The sequence below is a fragment of the Rattus norvegicus genome, chromosome 9, assembly GCF_021556685.1.
Source record: "Rattus norvegicus strain SHRSP/BbbUtx chromosome 9, alternate assembly SHRSP_T2T, whole genome shotgun sequence".
Classification (NCBI taxonomy): Eukaryota; Metazoa; Chordata; class Mammalia; order Rodentia; family Muridae; genus Rattus; species Rattus norvegicus.
Window position 1 is genome coordinate 103,572,697 of NC_141542.1, and position 16,840 is coordinate 103,589,536.

The window sequence follows — 16,840 nt, forward strand, 5'->3', positions numbered from 1 at the left end:
GTACAGGCATGAAGTGAAAGACTTTTCAGAAGCACAACAGCTTACCCCTTTAGCTTCTCATTCTCCTGGAGGAACTGTGAGGTAATAACCCATGGTTCTCACTTGAAAGAAAATTCAGTTCTAAGCATAAGAAACATGAGCCCAGGAAAAATGACAGATCCATACATACTGTGAATGGTGAAAAGTCAGCTGTGTTTTCTGACGGGAAGACTTCAGCAAGGGGCTACTGCAGCTTATGTCTGAACACACCACACAGTCTCAGTTTCTCGGTTCTGCATTTTAAACATGGAGAAGGTGCCTGACCAGTGCTGTGGGCTGCATAATAATCCACCCGTGGTCAGCTGTGGTGCTTAACCATTCTTCTGGTTTGCTTTTTGGTAAGAGTTACTTTTATTTTTACTCGTGTGTGTGTGTCTGTGTGTCTGTGTGAGTATGTGCATATGAGTACAGATGTTATGAGGCCTGGAGGTATCACAGTGCGCATGCGCATGTACATCTTTTTTATTTCTTGAATCAGAGTCTTCCTGTGTTATCTTGGCTGGCATGAAATTCATATAAGCCAAGTTGGCCTCCACTTTGCAGGAATCCTCCTGCCTCTTCTGCCATGGTGCTATGATATGACATATCTGTTCATCTTTTATTGGACATTTAAGACTGAGTGAATACTTCAAGGAGCTAGTTTGCTTAAAGAGAATTCATATTTTGTATTGGGCACGGTTTCGAGCTATGACTGTTTTATGTATTTCTTTTCATTTTCCTGGAATTCAGATGAGTAGGTAGATAAGACAGGCTCAGATAGGGGGTGAGGAAGATCATGCAGTTAAATAATGTGCTCGAAATTGAATTGAGGCTTGTGCTTCTTGACTGTGGTGGAACAATACTTACCAACTGTGGAAGAGGGGCCTGCAGGCCTCTCTTTATACTGGACCCTGGAGGAAAAGAGAGGACGCATTTGAGGTGATGTGAATAGGGGGTGGTGTTTCATTCATTGGTAAAGAAAACTTATGGGTAGGTAAGGATCACCACCCTGAAGGCGAGGCAGCTGGAGAAAGGAGACCTAGAAGATGGAGATCTAGCCATGAGGGGCGGGTGACATCAGGCTTAAGCTGTAGCATCCTTTGGTAGACAGCATCCTTTGAAGGCTATGGTAAGCTTGTTCATTCTTTGTCCCTTGGTAAAGAGAAGATATGGAGGTTGTTTTCAATGACTTCTCTGTGCCTGAAGAACTTGGGCAACTCCTACTGGGTTCAGGGGAAAAAGTAGGTTCTCCTGTTGGAAAAAACTCTGGCTTCTGCATGCACCCTAGTTTGCAGATACTTAATAACACAATGGACTATCCATGATCTATCCAGAAACTTGTTATCCAAACCCTAGTTAGTGTCTTCTTGGTTTTCAATAAGCGAATGTGTTAGGAGTGACTAGAGTTTGAGAAGCAGCTGGTTGAGTGCCTTCTTGTAATGCGTCCTAGAAATGTGTTAGCATTGGCTGTTTCCCTCCAAAGTCTTGTCACCACCGCTTCCTAAGCTCAGTGTGGCTTCCACCAGGCAGCTAACTGTCAGAGTATCCTGCCTGCTCACCTCCCAGTGCTGTGAAGTAGCCTATACGAGGATTGGTTGATGGCTAGACTGTGATTTCATGTTCTTTTCTGGCCTCAGTGCACGGTGCATCTGCATAGTCATATATAGAAAAATACAATTTTAAAGAATAATAGTGATCTGCACAGTCTGCCTTGAGGCCCACAGAGAGCTCTCACCAGGCCCCTTGGGGAAAAGGGCTCTAAAGCCCCATTTGGAAGCTTTAGCTGTGGTGGTGTCTAAATCTACTGCTGTCTCTGGCTGATGCCTGTTTAAAGAAGCTGAAATTTGAAGGTAGTGTTCAAATTAAATATTAAAAATAAACTTCAAAAACATCTAATGGGTTGGGTGTGGTGGCTCATGCCTGTAATCTCAGCACTTGGGAGGCTGAGGCAGGAGGATTGCACTTTGAAGAGGTCAGAAAAACTTGCAGGAGTCTTGTTTTCTCCTCCTCTACCTCAGTTCCAGGGATCAAACTCAGGTTGTCAGGCTTGGTGGGGAGGACCCACTGAGCCATCTGCCTGGCTCAGGTCTGCTGCTCAGTTTAGCCTTCGGGGTGTGGGTATAAGAAGAGCTTGAGTCCTCGGACCTGACGCACTTATAAAAGTGTTCTTGTCTCTTAAAGGGGAAAATGGCACACACCCTTAATCCAGCACTTGGGGCACAGAAACAGGAATATCTTAAATATCTGTGTTTAAGGACAGCTTGACTTACACAGTGATTTACAGGACAGGACTAAATAGAGAGAGATGCTGCCTCAAAAAAAGAAAAGGGAAAACTTATTTGCATTTATTCATGTGGAGGAGGGAGGTACATGTGCCATGGCACTTGTGTGGAGGAGGCACAGCTTGGAGGAGTAGGTACCCCTCCACGTGGGTCCTCACTGAGCAATCTTCCTAGTCCAAGGCATTCTTTTCTTAATTAGAAACATAGCATTAATGAACCCTTCAAACTCGGGGTGGGGGGGGGAGTACTTACATAGTCAGGTGTGGTTGTACAAGACTTTAGACCAGTCTGATCACAATGAGATCTAGGACAGCCAAGGTTACATGGTGCGACCCTCCCTTTAATTTAAAAGAAAAAAAGAAAAAAATTCCTCCTAGGGAGCCAATGGTGGCTTGGCAAATAAGTGCTTGCTGTATAAGCCACATGGTTTGAGTTTGATCCCTGAGAACTGTCCACTGGGCATATACAGTAATTAATAGTAGTAGTTGTTGTTGTATATTAAAAAATCAAAGAGCTGAAGACTTAAATGCCAAAGTGGAATGCCAGACTGCTCTTGTGAAGGACTGGAGTCTTGTTTACAACGACCGCAGCATCAGCTCTGGGTGACCCAGCATCTCTTAGCCCCCTGGCAACTGCAGTGTTGTGCACAAGTGAGCCTTTAAAAAATACGTAAAAATAAAAAGCCAGGCGTGTAGCCCATGCCTTTAATCCTAGCCCTCAGAAGGCAGCTGCCTCCTTTCACACAGTGAGTAGTAAGAGGTCAATGATGAATAGTAAAAGGTCTGACTTCCGAGGTCGCCTCCCAGCAGCCTACATCCCCAGCTGCTTACCTGTCTCCCATCATGCTCTAGTGGTGCTGTCATGGGCAGAAACAGTAGCTGACATGCAGTGATGTCTCCTTTCTGTCTTCCCTAACAGCCCAGAGAGGACACTGGTTGGCATCCGACAGCTCAGTCACAAGGGAGTAATTGTTGGGAGCGCTGGCGTCCTCGGATATGATCTGACATTTTAAGCTGAGACCTCTTACTTTAAACACTCTATACTTCTAATTGTGTATATGGAATTCTGTTGTTCCCTTTAGTAAATTATGCCTGCAGTGGCCCTGTCTATTCTCACTTTAAGTATAGACTAACTTTCGGTGGCACTGATAAAATAAAGTCCTGTCTTGGTTACATAGTGTGGTGTACCTGTTAATCCCAGCACTGGAGAGGAGGAGGCGCGAGCTTTTAAAGCAACCCCTTCTTGCTTCCTCTTTTCTGTTGTTGTTGTTGTTGTTGTTGTTGTTGTTGTGTTGTTATTGTTGTGTTGTTTTGGGTTTGTTTGTTTGTTTGTTTGGATTTCAAGGAGTTTATGGACTTGCTGCTGTTTTAAGGTTGGGTTTGTATTTCTCCTTAGTAGGAGAATCCCCTGACCCCGTATGTGCTGAGCAGTGCTCCACCATGAGTGCATCCCAAAGCCTTACTGTACTGCCCAGGCTGGTTTTGAGTTTACAGATTCCAGGGATCCAAGTACTGGGATTGTGTACTGATACCTGCCTTTATCTTTGTGGTCTCGATCCCTGTGTCATCCAGTTTTCTGTCACTGTTGTGAGAGACCTAAGAAAGATAGGACAAAGTAGCTGACATCAGCAGCTCGGCTCAGCTCAGGTTTCAGAAGCTTAGCTTGTGGTTGCTTTGCCCTGTGATGGCACAGTACTTCGTGTATCTGAGGAACCTGTTTGCCTCATGGTGAGAGTCAAAGAACAAAACAGGAAGAGTCCAGGGCCCCAATCTTGGGGCGAGGGGGTTATAAACTCAGTGTGTTATCTTCCCACTGGGTCACAGACTGTAGAGCTAAGCCTCAGCATGTCAGTCTTTGGGTGCCATTCACGATCAAGTTAAAGCAATACCTCGTTTTCTGGGCAACAGCCAGAAATAGCTTCTAGAAGATTCTGAAGCTCCTCGGGTCAGAAGTGTGGCTGCACAGTTGAAGCACATGGCTTCACTGATTGAGGCTGTCGGTGAAGGTCTGCTCCGTGTGCGTACTTTTCTTGCCTTCTGATTTCATTGAAGATGTGTGAGCATTTCAGGGCCTTCTGAGACTGGCTCTGGAGCTCCTCCGGGAAGGCAGTGTTACCCCAAGTCTCACTCTGGCTGTGTCCTCTCTTGTAGCACACACTTACCGGCCACAGCGGGAAAGTTCTCTCTGCCAAGTTCCTGCTGGACAATGCACGGATAGTCTCAGGAAGTCATGACCGGACCCTCAAACTCTGGGATCTCCGCAGCAAAGTCTGTGAGGAAATGCAGTCTCTCTGTGTGCTTATATAGACATTAGTGGTGAGGTGATGTTCCCAGATCGGTGTGAACCTCAGTTGGTTCATTTGGGTCTGCGGGTCACTGGGGTAGTGAGAATTGTCTGCCGCTTAAGGTCTATTTCAGTTTGTGATTTGGGAGCTTGTAGTCAGGAGCACAGTAGCTCTGTATGTGCCAGCCCTGAGGTTGCCTTTGATTGATGACGTTTGCCTTTCTTTTAGGTATCAAAACAGTGTTCGCAGGGTCCAGCTGCAATGACATTGTTTGCACTGAGCAATGTGTAATGAGTGGACATTTTGACAAGAAAATTCGTTTCTGGGATATCCGGTAAGATGCCTGAAGAGCTTGGTGGGAGGCTGATGAGAGAACGTATAAAGAACTGTGAGCCTGCTTTGTGTGGGGTGCGTTCTCACACCCGGGGGCTCCAGGACAGCTGGGTACAAAATAGTCTTGTGGGCCCAGCCGTCTTTTACTGTGCACCAGATGCTCTGCCCGCCGTAGGATGAGCAGAGGTGAGAAGACACTCATTCCTACCTTTAGGCAAATTACGATGACACAGGGAAGACTCAACACAGGCAGTGAACACTGTTGTGTGTTCCTGTGCTGGAGACAGGCCTTTTCCCTTACTGATGGGAGTAGGGTTAGTCTGGAGAACCAGTGGACTTTGTACGACAGAAAGTCACTGAAAGACAGACCCACTCAGAGCAGCGTGGTACGCTGTCAATAAATGGGGTGCTTGCACCAATGAGACGGGGTGAGTGGGGATCGGATGTCCACCTGCTTTACAAACCACTTGGAGTGCTTTGATGTTTGAGCTGTGTGCGGTAAGAAAAAAAGTGATGGCCTTGTATGGTCTGCTCAGCGATTTTTGTCCTGCCTTTAGAGAGCAAGCAGGTTAAGGCACACTGGAAGCAAAGTACTGATGAGTTCATGGCAGAAGGGCATAGAGAGGGACATGCTAGGAGAGTCCTGTTGCTGTCAGGACCAAGAGAGGCCCAGTGAAAGGAAGCCCTGAGCTGCTAGCTGAGGAGCAGGGCAGAGGGGGTGGCAACTGGATTGAAAACAGAGGCCATAGTCCGTGTGAAGTGTGGAGAGGGGATAAGAATGCGTGGCTCTGGTTGCACTTTGAGTGCAGAGTGGTACCCAAATGACTCCCGTGAAGTTTGCTCATATATATATATATATATATATATATATATATATATATACATACATACATATATATATATATACATACATATATATATATATATATACATATATATATATATATATATATTTTTTTTTTTTTTTATCGTGTCAAGCCAGGAGAGGAAGAGAGGGAGGGAGAGGGGGGGGAAGAGTGGAAGAGCGGAAGGGAGAGAGCTGCTCCTATATTTTTAATCTTTTTTTCCCCCTAAACTTGAAGTTTGAACATAAAACATGGAAGTTTAGAAATTCACCAGATGTTACAAGTCTCCTAGCCAATCCCTTATCCTGATAATCAGATGGCCAGATACCAAAGATTTGGAGTAGGCGTCTGGGGCTGTGTATATAATAAAAAGATAAACTCTTGCTTAGTTAAGACAGCAAGTAAGGCCATAGAAAATGTCCAGCAAAACCATTGCTGAGTGTCCCCATTAGGTCCCGTCTACTGAGGGCCTATTAGCTGACCTCTGGGCTTGAGCATGTAAGAGTTGGAGAGGGTACAGTGACACTGTGCCGTGGTATCATCCAGTCCCATGTCTGAAGCAGCCTCGGTCAAGCTACCTAATCACAGCAGGGCCTGTGAGCTCCCTAGACCACAGCAGCTTCTGTGCCAGCCTTGTGTAAAAGCTAAAGGTGACACCACTGAAACTGTACTGATCGGGGCTGAGGATACCATGCATGTGAGACCTCAGATTCAGTCCCTAGAACCCACAAAGAAAGGAAGAAAAAGCCATACCAGCTGTGTAATTCATTGCCCTCCTTGGCTCTTGCTTATCAGTTCTGGTTGGATATTGGCCTATTAATCTAAAAATGGGCAAGAAAATCCCGAACCAATTCTAGTCCTCAACATTCCTGTAGGCTCTTTTTTGGGGGGATTGGGGGGCATCTTGTAAGCAGTAGCGAGGCTAGGGACGTGCTTAACTGCCCTTGAAGACTGGGCTCTAACTGGGCGACAGACAGCGTTTTCTGCTCAGTGACATCCTAGTCAGGTTGGAGGTGGCCCACTTGCATTAGGTCTCAGGCTGCTGTCTCCCCCAGGTCAGAGAGTGTGGTCCGAGAGATGGAACTGTTAGGGAAGATCACTGCTCTGGACTTAAACCCCGAGAGGACTGAGCTCCTGAGCTGCTCCCGTGATGACCTGCTAAAAATCATTGACCTGCGGACAAACGCCATCAAGCAGTCATTCAGGTACTGGGCCTGGGCCTGGCCTTGCCGACTTCTGTCCTGCTGGGTGAGTGTACTACTATGGGTGGCAGCTAATCTGTTTGCTGTTTGTTTCAGTGCACCTGGATTCAAGTGTGGCTCTGACTGGACCCGAGTTGTCTTCAGGTTAGTAGCCGTGTCCTACCCAGTGCTTGGTTTGTCTCAGAAGTTAAATCTGGACATTTTTCGTTTTAGGTGGGTAAAACAGTCTCTCTGCTACCTCTGGAGCTTGCAGGAGTGAGTTTGGGGGCCATCTGGTGGTCCTCTGGAAACTTTGTGGTGTTTTTAATGGTGTTCCTTTTTAATTGTGAGCGTGGCTGGCCAATGCTTGGTTCTGAGCAAGTTCTCCTTTTCACCACTCACTTGGCAAGGCTTGTCACTGTCACTGAAAAGGCTTGGTGTCCCTGAGATGGAGTGGTACGGTCTGGAGGTGACACTGGAAGGTGACACAGTGAATCTCCTTGTTCTGCCTTCTGGACACCGTACTTTTCTCAGGTGTATTCTGAGGTTGGCTGTCGTAGTAGGGAAAGGTGTCTGTCTGATGTGGTGTGCGCATGTGGCCTCCTGAGCTTATGTAAATGTGCAAGAGGAGGACAGCAGATGTTCTGCTCCACCACTCCACCCTATTCCCTCGAGACAGTCTTTCACTGAACCTAGAGCTGGGCTGATAGCCTGCAAGCCTGTTTCTTCCCACAGCAGGCCTGGCTTACAGGTTCTTATATGAACATGCAGTTTTTCAACATTGGTTTTGGAGATTAAAGCTTGAATCCTTATACTGCAGAAAACACTCTTGACACATTAGGCCATCTCCCAGCCTGCGTCTCAACATTTTGTGGTTTCCCCTCCTACTCTCGCTGAACCATACAACAAGGCTGTTTATGGGCAGAGACATTGAGCTTTTCATAGATTGGCTTTGGGCTCCCCTGTGTCTGAGACTGATAAGCAGGGATGTGGAGCTTCAAGAAGCAGCCAGGTGGCTGAAAGAACAAAGCTGCTCACGACCAGCATATAACCTGCATCTGTGAGCACAGGCGTGGTCATGTACGGTAGAGGTATATAGCTTTTGTGTTCTTACTGTCTCCTCCAGCCCTGATGGCAGTTACGTGGCAGCAGGCTCAGCTGACGGCTCTCTTTATGTATGGAGTGTGCTCACGGGGAAAGTAGAGAAGGTTCTCTCCAAGCAGCACAGGTAAGATGAGCCCCACCCATGCATGTGCTCAGCCCTGCATCTGAAGCTGAGCCCATGGTCTCATCCCAGGGCCGATTGACCAAGGTTAGTGGGGCCAGGCTTCACTACTCAACAGTACATATAGCAGACCACAGTGACTGAGGGGCCGCAGGCAGAGCCACTGGGAAAGCCTCAGGGCAGCTCCTTCCTTCTCCTTCCCTTTCCTGCTCTGTCCTCTGTCCCTCCTCTTTTCTCCTTGACTCTTGTGTTTTTCAGCAACTCCACAGGCTCGTGCTTCCTTTCCATCCACCGGATAGGATGGGTAGCTCTTGGGCTTCTAGTTACCAGTTCTGGCCCAAAACACAGGCCCTGGCTTCCTGTGGGTTGGCTCTGCTCATGACCTTACAGTTGTGCTGAGTGTTCTCTTTCCTGCTTTCCTAAGGGCTACTCTTGGGGTGAGCCGGATAAGCCCGGTCGCTAAAGGGGAGCCTCCTATCTAGTCCAGTGCTGCTTCTGGGACACTGAAGCTTTCTTAACATAAGCCCCTGCTGTGGGTGGGTGTGCCTGTATCTTACACATGCCTGAGCCCGTGTCTTGCTGACTGAAGTCTCTTCTGATTGGTCCTAAAGCTCTTCTATCAATGCGGTGGCGTGGGCCCCCTCTGGCTTACATGTTGTCAGTGTGGACAAAGGAAGCAGAGCTGTGCTATGGGCACAGCCTTGATGCCACTCCCTGAGGAGCAGCGTGGGACCCCGCAGCCCATTTTGGAGAATGATGTGTCCTCCCAGAGAAGAGCTGAAGCTATATGGCACCCACCGTACCTTTCCTAAGAACTTTGACTTAAGGTCTCTAATGGGTGAGAAGAACCAACACAGAACCAAACTGACTCGCACGTCCCTAGCAGGGGTTCCGGTTCTTGTCGCATGTGGGTGGGAAACACTACTAACTCTGACCTTCCATACCTCATGGGGAGCACAGGGTCCCTGCTGGGTCTCCCCACTGGACACAGTGCCAAGGACAGCCCCACACATCGGGTATTGGGTCCCCTGTGCTTTTCCCGTCTTTCCAAAGTCTGTTGTAGCCTGATGCACACCCCTTTTCTGTGGGGTCACTTACCCAGGGGGCTCACTGAAGGCATTGGGTTAGTGGAAACCAAATCAGGGCCTGTCCTCCTGTGACAAAGGATGGGTGGGGCTGTTTTCAGGGCTGGTGATATGTCTGGTCTCACTGCTGAAACCTGCATCTTGAGCTGGCCTTCAGAACTCCGAGCTCCCTTCCTGCCAACACCTACACATAGCTTTGTGTGTGCGAGGAAAGAACTGTGCCAACCTTTCCCTGTCCGGTAGAATTTGCCGCTGAAATGAGAAACACATCTTTACCCAGCATCACTGCCAGTCACAGCAGTGGCTTAGCGCTCATCTGGAGCTGGTGGTGGGGAGTCCAGCCACTGCCTGTGTATGCAGTGTAGTGTTGGTAAGAGAAGCCTATCTGGGAGCTGGTCATGCTGAAGGCTGGGAAAGCACCCTCTGTCCTGCTTACCCATGCACACGGTCTGAGCACGGTGTCTGGGTGTCCAAAGCACCACGTTTGTCACATTTACTTTGCACTTTATTTTTTGCTTCCGCGCTGGCTCTCTGGACAGTAGGAACAGACATGAGTTCTAGAACTAGGGAAGAGGGACAGCAGTCCTTCCCTGCTTGCAACTCACCTGTCATTCGCTGCCAGAGAGCTAGTGGTGTTGGGAGTTGAGAGTGGCTGGCCAGGGCACATCTTTTATTTATTTAATTATGTGTCCCAACAGAACTTGACTGTAAATAAAGAAGAAATTCTGTTATATACTTTTCAAACTCCTTGCGTCTAGATTGTCTTTTCTGTCACACCTTAAATAAGGGACAAGGGAACTGGTTTTCTGATACTTACTGATTTTTGGAGGTAAAGTCTTGCTTTGTGTGTAGCTTGGACCAGCTTAAACTCAGTCCTGTTGCTACCCAATGGATGGTATAACAAGGGTGCACAACCTTGCCCAGAAGGTATTTAGTGTTCCTAGATACTAGAGAGTACCTCCCTGCTGGTTTTGGCCATTTTCAGCATGTCACCTATCCCCATAAATTCTTACTCCCTATAAACACTGTTCCTGTACTGTGTCTTACACATGTCTGAACACTAGGAGAAGTGTCTCCAGATTCCTTCCACACCCTCATCCCCACTGGATGTTACTGTGAACTGATGCCTTTGCTGAAGAGGTGTAAGTGCTGTAGTTTTAAGTTGGAGCACAGACACTGCTTGGCTGTTCACCAGTCTTGGAAAATTCTCAGCCAGACATCACCTATCCTTGTAAGGCAGAAAGGGGACATCAGGTGAGATCCCTGCCCATTCGGGTCACTGGTTCTGAAGCAGGGCTGGCGACTTAGATCATCCCCTGACGAGCACTGAGCACTGGAGCACGCATGGTGTTCACCTCCCTGCCTGCAGGTGGAGCACTCACATCACTGGCGCTTGCTGTGGCTGTGTTCTCAGGTATCTCATGCAGCCACCCGGAGAGCAGACTGACTGCCTCCTCATAACTAAGGGCTCAGTATGCATGATTACTTGGATGTAACGAAGGCTATTATTTTTTTCCCCCTCCCCTCTTTTTCTTTTTTTTTTTTAGATATATTTATTTTATTTATATGTTAGTACAGACACTTCAGAAGAGAGCATCCCGGGGTTGGGGATTTAGCTCAGTGGTAGAGCGCTTGCCTAGCAAGCACAAGGCCCTGGGTTCGGTCCCCAGCTCTGAAAAAAAAAAAAAAAAAAAAAAAAAGAAGAGCATCCCATTATAGATGGTTGTGAGCCACCACGTGGTTGCTGGGAATTGAACTCAGGACCTCTAGAAGAACAGTCAGTGCTCTTAACCGCTGAGCCATCTCTCCAGCCCCACAAAGACTATTCTTAATTAACAGCTTTATACTCACTAGGTCATTTCCCAGTGCAGGATATATATTCAGGCTAGAAGTTTGATTTCTAAGGTACCTTCTGTGGGTACACTGCCCACGCCCCTGCACAATTACACATCTTCTAAGATCGGGTCTCATTATGAAGCCTTAACTGGCCTTGTAATTCTCAGAGATCCTCCTGCCTCTGGAGAGCTGGGATTTAAGTGGCACATCATCATGCATGACCCTTATATACTGCTTTTTTTTTTTTTTTTTTTTTTTTTTTGTTCTTTTTTTCGGAGCTGGGGACCGAACCCAGGGCCTTGCGCTTCCTAGGTAAGCGCTCTACCACTGAGCTAAATCCCCAGCCCCTATATACTGCTTTTTATCACTGTATCCTAGATACTGGGACATGGGATTCTGTGGTCATTGTGGTAAATGTATGGATAGAGGGCAGGGGCAGCCCAGTTCCCAGGGGTAGTTTGGCTGGGAAACAAGGTTGCCATGATTCAAGGCATACAGAACACCCCATTGTGTCTGTGTCCCTAACTGGGGTTTTGTGAAGCTCACATTTTAGAGTTTACACTCTGCCTGTGTGGAGTACACTGAGGTGAGTAGCATTGATGTGATTCATTGTTCTCATTAGCATTGTTTTTATGGAATCCACCATTTTAATTTCTGTAAGATAACCCAAGTAGTAATACTTGGGTTTTAGTTCTCAAATTAGGTCATCTGAATTATATTTTATTTTTAAAATGGGAGGAAGCTTCACAGCTGAGTTCTGACCAGCTTCATGACCTTAGATGGGCACATTTATGCTAACCCTGTTCCTTGATATTCTGCCACTCCGAGTCCATACGAGGGGGTGGACATGCAAAGTAAGTCAACCCTGACGTTATCCACATCCTGTCTCAGTGTATTTTCAGACAGCACATCTTAATTTTCATTCATCAACTTAAATCTTAACCGAAATGAAGGATCCCTGAACTTGAATGGGGTATTGTAGAAGTGCCTGGGTGTGTGTGCCAGCAAGAGACCACACGGATCCATTCTTGGCTCTCTCCCTGAGCAGACCACTGCTCTGATCTCAGCTCTGACTTTCATCGAATTCTTGCTGGTGTCTGTCCCTTCTGAGCCACTACTGAGCTGTTCGTTACAGATGCTTTCCCAGTTTCCTACTTAGTGCCCATGCCCTGCAGCACCCTTACCATCATCCTTGGCTGGTAGTTTAACACTTGGTTTTCTTGGATCAGGATCTGTTGAGGTTTTGCTACATAAGAAACTATCTTAAAATACAATGGCTTAGTGTAGCCACTATGAAAAGCAGTATAGAAGCTTCTCATAAATCTAAGATTATGAGGAGTGTATCATATAGCCCAGCTAGAAGACTCCTAGGGACTCCTGGGAGCTGCCAAGATACTTGTACATTCGTGGTTATCATCATCCTTCACAACAGCGAGGATGTGGAGTCAGCCTAGATGTCTGTCAAGACAGGAACAGATGATGAAAACATGGTACACACACACACACACACACACACACACACACACACACACACACACACTGGAATTCTTTTGAACCATAAGCATGAAATCTGCAGGTGAAATGGATGGAGTTGGAAAGCATAACCCATAGAAAGCAGATCTGGGTTTCTAATTGGTAAGGATGTGTATGTCCGTGGAAGGAAATGTGGGTGGAAAGTCAGTGAACTAGAAAAGGACACTAGAATGGGCTGGGATGTATAAGGAATGGGTGGGGAAGATGATAGAACACAACCAAAATAAAATACCTAAGAAGAGACCTGTAAGCTGATTTTTAAAAACATGGTAAATGGGGTTGGGGATTTAGCTCAGTGGTAGAGCGCTTGCCTAGGAAGTGCAAGGCCCTGGGTTTGGTCCCCAGCTCTGAAAAAAAGAACCAAAAAAAAAAAAAAAAAAAAAAAAAACATGGTAAAATTACATCCCCTGACTGTTGTCTGTAAGACATCTGTGCTGCACCCCACGTGTGGAGGTCAGAGAGAAACTTGTAGGAATTGGTTCCACCACATGGGTCCTGGGATCAGTCAGGTCACCAGGCCTGGTAGGAAGCCGCTTACCACTAAGTCATCTTGTTTACCTAAAACTATAAAACACTGTTACTGAGTCATACCAGGATAAATGGTTAGAGGACAGCCTCAAGGTCCTCGAATATGAGGTCATTAGGGGATTAGGGATGGGATAGCAAGAGAGCATCAGTGTGAGCATTTGTTACTATGCCTGTTAACATGTTGACTGTAGCAGGTGACATAGGCAGGATTGGTACTCTTAAATCCAGCCCTGGAGAAATGAGTTCTGGGAGAGAAGTGAATCATGCTGCCATCTTGGAGTCAACCCAGTAAGATCTGCTCTCCCATTGCTTCCAGAACAGTATCACTTGCTGATGTTTCAGTACCCCATGCAGAATTTGATTGGTTTTCCTTTACAAACTCAAGTATCTATCTCATGGCCAGACATCGACCTTGCACATTACCGTGTGCTGGAATTACACAGGTTTGCTCTTACTCCAGAACACAGTTAGGCAGGAAAAGCAGGAGAATTTATATTTGGGATTTGGGCTTCCTTTTTGCTTTAAAGAGAGCTAGATAAATAGAGGACAGCAGGGGTGCTTGTGATTCTCACATGCTGGTTTTTTAGGTGGAGAGCCCGAAGGCCTGATGCTTGCAGAATACCAAATGGTTCTGAGAGACTGAGGCAGGAGCCATGCTTAGTACCTAGTACACTGCAGAGTGCATGGCACATAGCTGAAACTTTAGTGGTTTGGGTTTTGAGACAGTGTTATTTATTCCAGATTAGCCTCAAACCTGCTGAGCATGGGCTTGAACTTCTGATCCTCCTACCTGAGTGCTGGGCTTATAGGGATATGCCACCAAACCCTACTTCTGCGGTGCTGGAGGCTGGATTCAGTCCTGTAGGCAGTTTCCTGGCCTGAGATTCCCCCCATGTTATATATGTTCGTTCATTTATGGGGAGCAGTGTTTGCTCTGGTGCATGCATAGAGCTCAGAGGACAACTTGTGGGAGTTCTCTCCCACTGTGTGGGCTCCAGAAATCAGACCTGAGTTGTCAGTCTTGATAGCAAGCACATTCACCTTCCCAGTCATCCCTCTGGCCCCCGCGTACTATTTGAAAGTGAACAGTGTTGTTGTATTTTATAGATTTATGTTGAATAGTCACCAGCACCTAACACTAACCAACAAAGACGTTGGTTGTCTTTCAAGTTAAGATCAGTAAGCAGCACATCGATCCAAAGGAAAGTGGATACTTCTTAAGTGAAGAGGACTACTGAAAACCACAGCTGATCAAAATGCAGAACTGTGGACCCCGTACCTTAAAGCTCGGGGAACATTGCTGAAGAGAGGCAGAAAGGCTGGAAGAACCAGAGGAGTTCGATGTGAGTGTGTTTCCTAGGAACATCAGAGGCTACACCTGCAAAGTCCCAACAACTTGACCACCCAAATGTGAGCTGAACAGGGAGGACACCAACAGACACGCCAAGTAACAGGGCCTCTCGAGGCCTCAACTTACATAGCTATAGGTAACAGTAAAGCTGGGAGTGGGAGAGGGGGTCCTCCCCAGTTGGTTGTTTAGTGCCAAAAGGTCAACCCTGAAAACATACATACAGGTAACATATGGACTTAACATGTTCTATTTAGGAACACACACACACACACACACACACACACACACACACACACACACACACGTAATAACAATTCATGGAAATACAGGCCATGAATTTGCAGAAGAGCAGGGAGGGGTTTGTGGAGTGTGTGGAGGGAGAAAAGGGAAGGGAGAAATTTTATAATATCAAAAATAAAAGGTATTTAAAAAAAAAAAAAACAATAAAAGGCCAGCTTATTGGAGCTGGTAAGGTGACTCGGAGTTTGAGGATGCTTGCACCCAAGCCTGAGTTCTGTGCCCAGAACCCTCATGGTAAAAGACAACCAACTCCTTGTAGCTTGTCCTTGCCCTCCGCATGCCCGCTGAGTGCGTGTGCCTGCACAGGCACACATAAATAAATGCAATTTTCAAATGTTTTGAAGCGTATTCACATGAGTTTGCACAGATGTCAGGTTTCAGATGCTAGAATCCACCCGGGAGTAGGCGAGGGCCTCTGAGTTCCTCAGAAGTGTATTCACTGTTATGGAGACTGCACTGGCGTTGGGGTGCCGTGGAGCCTAAAGGAGCACCCAGGCATATAGCAGCCATTAGTGGAGGAGGCAAAGAGGAAGTCGGATGAAGTCTTTCTCCCTAAACTAAGCATTTTTTCAACAAACTTGTCTACCCATTACATGGGTTTCTTCTCCCCCCAGAAAATGGTTGGGCTGCTATGTTGCCTTGAACGAATGGAGAAAAGGAAATAACAGAGGCCAAGCAGCTTTCTCAGCCGGGGCTCCCATCTGGAGCTGCCCAGATCCCACTACACAAGCCTAGGGAGGGGGCATCAGTGACATTGGGTGCCAGAGTGGTGAAGGACTCCAGTGCCCTCGGGGAATAAGCATCCATGTGCTCTTCACAGGTAAATTTGCATGAGGAGAAAGATTGACTTGGAGTAATGGGGAGAAGTAGAAGGAAAGCAAATTTTGTACCAACAGTTTTCCTGAGACCAAGCTGGCCTGGAAGCCAAGCATTTGGGAGGCTGGGGCAGGAGAATCCAGATTTCAAGACCAGTCAAGGCTGCATGGTGAGACTGAAGACAAGTGTGCTATGAGTTAGATTTCCCCATATTGGAAGCGTTCAATAACGTATTGAGAACGGGTTACACAAGAGATCCAGAGGAAAGTTGGAATGCGGGCTTGTTTTTGTTGGTAAGGTCTTAGTACTTTGAGACTTTGTGAACTACAATTATGTTTTCATAATATTAGCCAGCCCCACCCCAAACAGCCCGCTGTTCTATAAAGGATTAACTAAGAGATACAAGTAGGGGTTGGAGTGATAGTTTTCATTTTTCTCAGTATTGTATTTTATGTTTAAGCATTTTGCCTGCCTGCATGCATGTCTGTACGCTGCTTGTGTGCCTGATGCCTTCAGAGACCGGAAAAGGGTATCACATCCCTGGAACTGGAGATACATACGGCTGTGAGCCTCTGTGAACGGTGTGCGCTGGGAACCTAACCCAGGTCCTTTGGAAGAGCAACCAATGCTCTTACTGCTGAGCCATCTCTCCAGCCTCAGGTGACGGCTTTTAAAAGCACCTGTCCCCTGACACTCTTCAGAAATGGCAGCTACTTCAGACCTCTCCGTGTTTGCCCCGTAAAGCTCTGCCAGAGGCCGTGCCATTTTTACTTGCAGTTGTGTTTAGCACAGCACCTACTTTGCTCCACCGTGTGTCTCTAAGATGACAAGCTAACCCCAAAATCCATACGCCTCTCGGCTGACACACCCATAGCACCACCCCTCCCCCATGAGCCCCAACTTTAGTGTTGGGGTTGAAACACGGGACTTGGAGCTGTTGCTCCCTGTGGGCGACTCCAGAGAAAAGTCCTATGTGATCGGGACTTCCTAGAATGGAGAGAGATTCAGAGGCTGTTCAACTCACTCTCTCTCTCTCTCTCTCTCTCTCTCTCTCTCTCTCTCTCTCTCTCTCTGTGTGTGTGTGTGTGTGTGTGTGTGTGTGTGTGTCTGGAGTTGCAGTGCTTGATCTCTCTCTCTCTCTCTCTCTCTGTGTGTGTGTGTGTGTGTGTGTGTGTGTGTGTGTGTGTGTGTGTCTGGAGTTGCAGTGCTTGATCGATCTCTCT

The 16,840-nt window shown here is 47.0% G+C and overlaps 1 protein-coding gene and 1 non-coding gene across 11 annotated transcripts in view; both read left to right on the forward strand.

The window, feature by feature from the left end:
• The window catches only part of Atg16l1 (autophagy related 16-like 1), a 35,461-nt gene extending 25,464 nt beyond the window's left edge, over positions 1–9,997 (forward strand). For 9 of the 10 annotated variants that reach the window (XR_015628754.1, XR_015628755.1, XR_015628757.1 and 6 more), the window contains 6 exons: positions 4,451–4,571; positions 4,813–4,918; positions 6,818–6,967; positions 7,061–7,108; positions 8,070–8,171; positions 8,780–9,997. Coding sequence is in view for 6 of the 10 variants with exons in the window: in XM_087566874.1 (XP_087423000.1) it covers positions 4,451–4,571; positions 4,813–4,918; positions 6,818–6,967; positions 7,061–7,108; positions 8,070–8,171; positions 8,780–8,873 (621 nt within the window). In the remaining 4 variants the exon portion in view is untranslated. Of the gene's footprint in view, positions 1–4,450; positions 4,572–4,812; positions 4,919–6,817; positions 6,968–7,060; positions 7,109–8,069; positions 8,172–8,779 lie in introns of those variants that run through there. The other variant, XR_015628756.1, reaches the window with a different exon arrangement.
• Positions 3,059–3,321, forward strand: Scarna6 (small Cajal body-specific RNA 6). Its single transcript, XR_015630027.1, has one exon.
• Positions 9,998–16,840: the final 6,843 nt, after the last annotated feature.